This window comes from Phoxinus phoxinus, assembly GCF_949152265.1.
Source record: "Phoxinus phoxinus genome assembly, chromosome: 16".
Taxonomy (NCBI): Eukaryota; Metazoa; Chordata; class Actinopteri; order Cypriniformes; family Leuciscidae; genus Phoxinus; species Phoxinus phoxinus.
Genome location: NC_136891.1, coordinates 34,137,401 through 34,147,400, shown reverse-complemented (window position 1 = coordinate 34,147,400; position 10,000 = coordinate 34,137,401). Strand labels below are relative to the sequence as shown.

Genomic DNA, 10,000 nt, shown 5'->3' with positions numbered 1-10,000 from the left:
AGGACACGGCAGGGGCAGAGTGTTGAACTGCATTCACACTGATATATTTCATCATTTTTAATACTGTATGCTGAATACTTCTCTTGGTTGAATGTAAAAATAGTGTGTTTCAACTGCATAACGTGATGGAGATTTTCCTTTTTAAAAATACTTTAAATTATGACTACACTGTAAAAAAAACTTTTTATCTTTTGTCAAATCAACTTCGATAACTAATGTGTGAAGATAACACACTATTTTGAGTTTCTGTTTATTAAACCATTCTTCTTCATTGTATTAACTCAAATTTTTAATTACAACAAACTCAAAATCTTAAGCAACAATGTAACTTGCTTTTTTAAGTTAAACCAACATTTTTTTTTACAGTGTGTGTGAACTTTCTGGTTTGGGTTTCATTGGATAATTCAAAGTTATAAACAGCAACAAAGACACAAAGCACAACTTTTGTAACTCCCAACCATCAATTCATCTTGTAACTCTCCAACTCACTCACCTACTACAACAAGCACACACACACACACACACACACACACACACACACACACATACACACACACACACGCAGTAAGAAATAGTCAGTAAGAAATGTTGGGCTCCCAGACCTTTTGACCAATGAATTTCCATGACTTTTCATTCGTCAGTCATTCGTGATTACTGGATAATTTTAGTAATCTGAAAGAAAAAAATAAAATAATATAATATAGCAATTTTAGCTGATGAAAATTGTGAAAAGAATAGACATCAATAAATCAAAAATAGTAAAAGAACAAAAATGGCAGCATTTTATTTTTCAGTCCTGTTCCGCATGTACATACTATATACTTATTATAATAACTGGTTAATAAATAGGTACTAACCCTGAGCCTACCCTTAACCTAACCTTAAAGTATTAGTTCACTTCAAAATGAAAATTCTGTCATCATTTACTCGCCGTTTCAAACCTGTATGAGTTTATGTCTTCGGCTGAACACTAAAGATATTTTGAAGATTGTCGGTAACAGAACAGTTAACTGGTCCCATTGACTTCTATAGCTTTTCTGTCTGGTTACTGACATTCTTCAGAGTATCTTTTCACGTCTAGAAATCACAATTTTAAGATTCCCTCATATTACAGGTTTTCAATGACCACGAGAACCCTGCAATTTCCATTTAACTTAATTCACAGAAAATAAACATCAAGTGAAGTGACCACGGCCTAAACACGGCGACTTATAGTTCAACCTGCAAAGCTGCTGTTCTTATCACTAGTATAAAAAATAATAATAATAATAAAAATAAAAAAACATGTTCTGACCATAATTACACAAAGGAACATTTATATGCATTGGATAAATAGCGGTAAAACATACTCAAATATGAAATTCTCAACAAACTGCACTGGAAATATGTGAAGAACAAAAGCTGTGAGGAGCTTACACTGTGCAGAGGAAGACAGACACTGAGCACATAAAGCATCTTCACTATCCTCTGCTCTTCCATCCCTCTCTCTCTCTCTCTCCCTCTCCTCTCTCTCTCTCTCTCTCTCTCTCTCTCTCTCTCTCTCTCTCTCTCTCCCTCTCTCTCTCTCTCTCTCTCTCCCTCTCTCGCTCTCCCCCTCCCCCAGCCCTCGTTCCCTCGTCCCCTCCCCCTCCAGCTGTGGCGCCGGCCTCGGATCGGCCCCGACAGACGGCTTCCCCGGCTCTCATCCCTCCTTTTTAACTAAGTATTCCCTGGAACTCTGTGGATGGACCTTTACAGGTGAAATTAATTATGATTTCCTGGAACAATAAGACACATTTTATCTCATAACTTCAAATAAAATAATGATAATAATAAATCAGGTTGATTCATTATTGTTAATTTTACATCCATCATGTTACATTATAATCTTCTGTAATTGAATACACACATGCAGGTTTTTAAAGGGATGCACTAATGTGCTTTGCGATGTGAAGTGCACTCGCTGTGGTGTGCAGACAATAGACAGTTTGAAGCTCGGCTGTTAAAGCAGATATAATAAGAGAGACATGGATATTTCCAGATGAATATTCATAAATCTAAATGACGAATAATGAATACATACAAAAAGTTACTAACCCAAAGCATAACATATCATGTGACATATTATGCCGAAATATAAAGAAATGGGTCATTTTAATAACTATTATTTGTCTACAAGATAAATAGAGATGACCCTGATTCCAAGTTATTTTCCTGGGCACTTTCTAGACATCAGATTATTTCCGCTCACCTGCTCTCTCTCTCTCTCTCTCTCTCTCTCTCTCTCTCTCTCTCTCTCTCTCTCTCTCTCTCTCTCTCTCTCTCTCTCTCCCCATGCATCAGCCAGGCCATGCGTAATTACATGAATCTGGTTCTCGAGCACGGTGGTTTCCCACAGCTGCATAAATCCATTCTAATTCCGATGAATGCATGAACCGGTGCACAGCAAACCCGTTCAGAAAGCAGCGAGAGCGCGCGCGCCATTAAAAATAGAGCGTCAAAAATAGAGCAGCGTTCCTCATGCGCGTGTTCATGTTTACGAGCCGTGTTGCATTGCTCGAGGTCTTCCTTCCCTATCTCCTAATCTCGCCGCGGAATCAGCGACACGCAAACGCATTTCTTAATGTATGAACACTCACCGACCCTCGGCTCTGGAGCGGATGCGTTATCAGCGATGTCAAGAACAGCGGATCGAGCGCGCTTCCACAGACACACCGGCCGCTTCCGAAGCCCCCGCGCGCTCTCGATACCACCGCGCGCTCCGCAGTCGCTACCTCGTCCCCTTTCTGTCGTCATGGCAACTGGGCGCCTAACATCCTCCCTTTGCCACAGTCATAATGATGCGGAGCTGCGGAATAATGCACACCGCCGCCAGACTCCCGAGACGCAATGCCCGGACTCTGCCAAGAGCTAATGGACTTCATTTGGTTAGCCGATTTAAAAAAATATTATTAATAATGATGTAACCAGCTTACAAAACATACAAATATTACGATTTATTACACACGTAGGCTACTAATTAATATAATACATAATTAATTAATAACTACATTATTTTAAAGAGAGCTGGCGACAAAAAAACACACAAAAAATATTTACAGTAGTTTAATATTTGGGATAATTTTAAATGTGTAAAACTGAATTTGCACTGGTTTAAATCTACAAGCTAAACTAAAAAAAATTGGAAGTATTGAGACATTAATATAACATTTAAAACCCTTCAAAAAATATATATGCATTCTCACATAATTTGACATAGGTTGTTTTTTTCTCTATGCTTAAATAATATAAACAATTCTGCAGACATAATGACAGTGCAAAACCTGTAGTTTAATAGATTGAAAATGTAAAAAGTGTCAGTACTAGACTATTTAATTGGTTAACTGTATATTACCTTATATGTAGTATATTATATTTTAAAAGATAACACAAACATATGCAACTGTAATCTAAATACTGTTAAAAAGGTAAAAAGCATAAGTTAGCTTTTAATTGAGAACATTTGATCATATTTAACAAAGCAATATGTAAAAAAAATACAATATATGTGTGAAATTATATTTTGTACAGGCTAACTTAATATTTTATTTAAAACTCTCTTGTTATTATTATTATTATTATTACATTGATATTTTTTAATAGCTTAAATATGCGGCTTTACATTATTTACTGACAGTTATGAACTCATGATGCAAAATAATTGTTTGCATTTTAGTGGTAAAAAAAAACAATAAACAAACAAAAATACAATACAGGTCAAAAGTTTGGAAACATTACAATTTGTTACTAATAATAATGATAATAAATAAAGTATCAAATCAGCATATTATGATTTCTGAAGGATCATGTGACGACTGGAGTAATGATGATGAAAATGCAGCTTTGCATCACAGAAATAAATTATATTATAAATAGAAAACCATTATTTTAACCTGTAATAATGTTAATATTAATTTTTAGTATTTTTCTGTATTTTCAATCAAATAAATGCAGGCTTGATGAGCATGTATATTAATCTCCAGCTCTTGAATGTTCTATAGTCCCGTCAGGTTAATTAATAATCTTATACAAAGGACTTCAATCTCCATAGTTTTAAACACCCTTATAACCTGTTAATGGCAGCGTGGAGGACTTTATATAACCTCTCTTACTAAACTTCAGGTACTTTATTACGAATCAAGACCAAGTTGCATTTTTTAATTAGATTACTATAACAATTAATCACAAAGTGTGTAAAAAACACAAACAGCAGAATATACACTGCTAGAAAAAGAGCAAATGAAAAACCCATTTTAATATATTGTAGCGTATATGCATATACAATAATAAAGGCAAACCAGAGGAAAGACTCACAAACACACACACTGAACCAGCAGCACACACACACTGAGCTCTCAGCGCTTCTGAGGCCGGTTATCATCATCAGTTTATATTGCCGTAACATTCACTCATCAGTGGGCTGTCGGTCAGTGTCAATAGGTCATTGAAAAGGTGCTTCATTAACCATGCATCTGACCAGACAGACCCCAGCAGAGGATTTCCCCATAAAGCCCCATGATAACTGAAGGAGTTATGATCAGAACCACCCGGAGTCCTAGCACTGCACTGAGCTGACCGAAGCTTCTCCTTCCTCTCCGACCCCCTTCAGAAGAACGCTGGGAATGTGTAGCACTCCCTGAGTTGGAGAGAGGAGGGGGGGGGGGGGGGTCTGGCTCACACACACACACACACTATCACATGCTGGCGAGTGTACAGTGTAGTCACGTATCTGCTGACTTGTGCAGGCGAGTGCTGTTAAACACACAGGCCGAGATTAGGCTCGCTGTAAGCTGGACACTGCAATAAGATTCAGGAAAAGTCTTTATATGAAAAGGTTAAACCATTGGGCAGTGAGGCAATAAATTACGTGTTGGCCCGTTCTATCTCAGCACTTCTACATAAGTCTACAAGCGCTACGAAACTACTTGTTTCCATCACACAAACACACACACAGCAAACACACAACTGGGACTTCTTCACACGCCGTCTATCACACTGGTTTAGACCTGTCCTTGACCTCCCACTTGGATACTTGCATGTGATAAACTGCTTCCAGGTCAACAGAAGGTCAAGCCAATTGTCTTTCAAGTTCCACCACACACACACACACACACACACACACACACACACACACACACACACACACACACACACACACACACACACACGTGCTAATACACAGTAACAAACTGAACTGGAACAAATGTATTAAAGTTTAGCATCACCATGTCATACATACTCAGTGAAATGAAAATGTAAAAAAAATAACCATAATGATAAGATGAATTTAGAAGATTATATGATGTGTCTGTCAAATGCAAAAAATAAAATAAGTAAATAAATAGAAGATGGAACAAACACAGTACAAAAAAAGAATTCTATATCATATTATATATATATATATATTTTTTTTTTTTTAACAAGCCCTTTGCAACAAAGAGCCGCATGCTCTGAACACAACACAGATGAACCCGTGAACACAGAAACAGCAGCAAAAGTTCAGACCACAATAGATGTACACAAAACCAAATGGGTCATCAGCAAGATCAATAACCTGTGGGTTGCTATGACAACAGCACTTGCTAATGCAAAGATAACAGCGAGAGAAAGAAAGAAAGAAAGAAAGAAAGAAAGAAAGAAAGAAAGAAAGAAAGAAAGAAAGAAAGAAAGAAAGAAAGAAAGAAAGAAAGAAAGAAAGAAAGAAAGAAAGAAAGAAAGAAAGAAAGAAAGAAGGGATGTGTGTAAGCTGTGAGTGTATGCGCTCTTAAAGTGACAGCAGTCCCAGTACTTGGCAATGCACTGTGTATTTAAATTCATCATAAAATATCCCTGATATGTCAGTAGACATTAAGAAATCATGTTCATTTCAAATACTTATATCACGGACCACAGTAGTCCGGCCAGGATATTGTCATTTAAAAGTGAAGTTGCAGCGCTCACTGATGTTGATGTTGTCATGTTGTGTTTTGGCCTGAAGCGCCGCCCCCCACCTATCGACCAATCACGAAGTCAGTAGTGTTTCGGCATCCGGGTTGCCAGCTCTGCTCTAGTCTTGCCATCGGAAGCTCCATAGCAGCCGACGTTCTGCTGGATCCTGCCGCCGATCTGGCAACCTCGAGTCAGGCGGGGTGGATTGCAGTACCAGTTTTGGCCACAATCTTACATACGGTTCCTTTAAAGGGGCTATGTGTAGTTTTTTCTACTAAAATTAATCCATTTTTTATTGCGTGTGAAGGGGTTGTAATCTCACAATAAAATGATCCACTTGGCGGGTTTTGCCATTACCTCTGAAAGCAAGTACCGTATTTTCCGGACTATAAGTCGCTCCGGAGTATAAGTCGCAGTCATAAAATGCGTCATGAAGAGGAAAAAACATAATAAGTCACACTGGACTATAAGTCGCATTTATTTAGAAATTTATTTCACAAAATCCAAGACCAAGAACAGACATTTAATCTGGAAAGGCGAGTTATTCAGCTCCACAACAGCACACAGAACAACAGCTGAATAGTGTCCGGTGTGTTAGCGTAACACATTAACAGTTATTCAGCTCCACAACAGCACACAGAACAACAGCTGAATAGTGTCCGTGTGTTAGCGTAACACAGGGTTTCCCGCTGCACTTTGGAACTGAGGCGGCCGCCTTAACTACGTCGTCAAAAAATTTTATATGAGCGATATCCGCCGTGTTAAATTAACATTAGCCAGCGAGTCGAACAAGTTACCGGTCAGCAAGTTCACCAAGCTCCCGATCTCACTCCTCAACACTGAATACATTGAGTTCTTCCTTGGTGTCGCTTCTGAACAACTCCGCTAACTAGAGCGCCCTCTCGCGGCTGTAGACGGTAATGTTTTCTCTTGGTTCATCTCAGTCAGTATGAATTAATTTTGATATATAAGTCGCACCTGACTATAAGTCGCAGGACCAGCCAAACTATGAAAAAATTGCGACTTATAGTCCGAAAAATACAATATTCTTATTTCTATGTGAAGTCTTGGCGTAAATCCAGTGCCGTGACTGAGACCAGCATGTGCTCGCTCGCCTCTTGCCTCGACTGACTGCACTCAACAGCGACGACACTGCAACTTATGACATGGAGTCTGCTAACACTAAGAGACCGCACAACACAAACTCCACATAATGATAAAAAACTAAATAAAAGCACGCGCACTCGCTTGTAAACGCATTGGTTGCAATCTGAAACATCACCGCTAGATGCCGCTGCAAACTCCACATAGCTTCTTTAATTAAATAAAAATCAGTTTTAGTTGAAAACAGTGTTGTGTAAGCCGCCCCTTAAATATTGTATTAGTATTTGCCATATTACCGAAACCCAGTGAGATATAAGACTCAGAACGGGGGCATTCTCGGCGGTCTCACTGGACACTCATTTACACAGACCCGTCCACAGCCGGACGCCACTCACCCATCCAGCGGATCACTATATTTAATTTCTAATTATGCCTGGAATACAGAAGCCAATAAATCAAAAGTTAATTAAAGTCATGGATTCATCTTTAGTGGCAACTCAATCATCTCAAACCCATTAACACTGCAGTGTGTTCATGTGTGTGTCCGTGTGGAAGAGAAGGAGAGGAAGCTGGACAAAAGCCTGAAGCAATAACCTCCGTTTAAAAGGTTTGGGATTTAATTTTTTTAATTCTCTATGACAAATGTGGCATGCATGATGTCAGAGAAATATACTAAAAATGTCCAGCAGAGAGAACCGAAGCATCATTAGAAATAAATGATTTTCTATCATTATTTTTATATTATTTTATTGTCACAGCATTTTATAATGTTCACAAAATGTCAGCAGCTTTGACTGGAACAAGAGCTCTAGGTGAGCCGACCAGAGATCGATCATCAGCGTCTGCATTCAGAGTCACAGGCCGGAGCATCGACTGGAGATCATGCCGAGAACATTCCCACTGATTACACACACATGCACAAAACATGTGCACACACACACACACGCATACGCACACTCACTCACAGTCACTCTCACACACACACACACACACACACACACACACACACACACGCACACACACGCACACACGCACACACACACACACACACACACACACACACACGCACACACACGCACACACGCACACACGCACACACGCACACACACACACACACACACACACACACACACGCATACGCACACTCACTCACAGTCACTCTCACACACACACACACACACGCACACACGCACACACGCACACACACACACACACACAGACACACAGATACACACACACACAGATACACACACAGACACACACACACAGAGATACACACACAGACACACACACACAGAGAGATACACAGACACACACACACACGCACAAAACATGCAAGACAATGTGCACACACACACTCGCTCACACACACACGCACACACACACGCACACACACTCAAACACACACACACGCACACACACTCACACACACGCACACACACTCACTCTCTCACTCACTCACTCACACACACACACACGCTCACACACACACACACGGCACACATACACGCACACACACACGCACACACACTCAAACACACACACACACACACGCACACACACTCACACACACGCACACACACTCACTCTCTCACTCACTCACTCACACACACACACACGCTCACACACACACACGGCACACGCACACACACTCACACACACACTCACGCACACACACACGCACACACACTCACACACACACACACATGCACAGAACATGCAAGTCAATGCGCACACACACACGCACGCACGCACACACACACACACACACACACACTCACTCACTCACTCACAGTCACGCGCACACACACACACACACACACATACACACACGCGCACGCACACACACACACACACACACACACACACACACACACACACAGACACACACTCAAACCAAAATAACAATAGAAAATCAGCCAGAGTTTGCCAAGTCCTCCAGCCACCGCTAGAATAGAGGAGAGGTTTTGTGAAGAAAGAAAATAAATAAATGAATGTATTACCCTTACAAACAATGGCAATAAGTTATTTACTCCATTCATGGCAAGTTGCCATAGCAACAGACAAGGGGAACCTGATCCTGAAGACCATGTGATCGAAACGGGGGAAAATAACACCAAAAATGTGTGTATGCGTAAAAGAAATAATACTATATTCTAAGCAGAAAGCATTAGTAAGAGCGGAGGAACATGTTTCTTCAGGGACTGCAATAATTAAGAATGACACATTAATCTGCATTAATCTTTGTGGAGTCCCAGGGTCAGTGTAGTGAACGGAGGATCTTCTCTCTTCTTATCCTCTCTAATACTGGACTTCCCTCTCGTGCCCAATTATTCTTCTCTCATATCTGTGTGGTCCTTTTCACAGCTGGCGAACATCTAAATCCCTATTAATGATGCAACCCTGAGTATATCACAAACATCTCAAGAACTGACCGTTATCATTCATGAACAGGGAGTGAGGAACAACAACTGAAGTCAGCTGGTGTAACTCCTGCATGCACATAATGCTCGTGTCATTGAAAACAACACCTTGGCATATTCAGGATCAATGGATTATGTATTTTGTGAATTCTGCCACTGGACTGCAGTTATCATGATGAATGTCTTACTTTGTGAGCAAGTGGGAGGAGTCCTGTCGCGTATCCGCTGCCCACTCTGCGCCTCCTCTCCCAGGTCAACCAGTTGCCAAAGGCCCCTCCCCCTGTCGTCACGGCGATCAAGGCGAAGGCGGAGCCTGACGCTCTGCACACCCAGGACGCTCGGTATCCAGGAGACCGCGGAATCCTCCAGATCCCGGCCGCGCAGTCTCATTCCCACAGCGACCACAGCATCACACTGGGAGACACGAGCACGTCAGAGGACATCAGACTGGAGAGCATCAAGTCATTCGGTTTCTTTTCAGGTAACAAGCAAACATCTAATGTGAACAGAATGACCAATAAATGATA

General features: G+C 40.6%; 1 protein-coding gene across 5 annotated transcripts in view; it reads right to left on the bottom strand.

The window, feature by feature from the left end:
- scml4 (Scm polycomb group protein like 4) overlaps nt 1-10,000 on the bottom strand; it is a 36,218-nt gene that overhangs the window by 18,348 nt on the left and 7,870 nt on the right. Inside the window, exons 1-2 of one of the 5 annotated variants that reach the window (XM_079639764.1) lie at nt 9,662-9,800; nt 603-672 (exon numbers count right to left, since the gene is read on the bottom strand). In XM_079639764.1, the coding sequence (XP_079495890.1) occupies nt 603-624 (22 nt within the window). In that variant the 5' untranslated portion in view covers nt 625-672; nt 9,662-9,800. Of the gene's footprint in view, nt 1-602; nt 673-2,618; nt 2,745-9,661; nt 9,888-10,000 lie in introns of those variants that run through there. The other 4 variants (XM_079639765.1, XM_079639766.1, XM_079639763.1 and 1 more) reach the window with 4 other exon arrangements.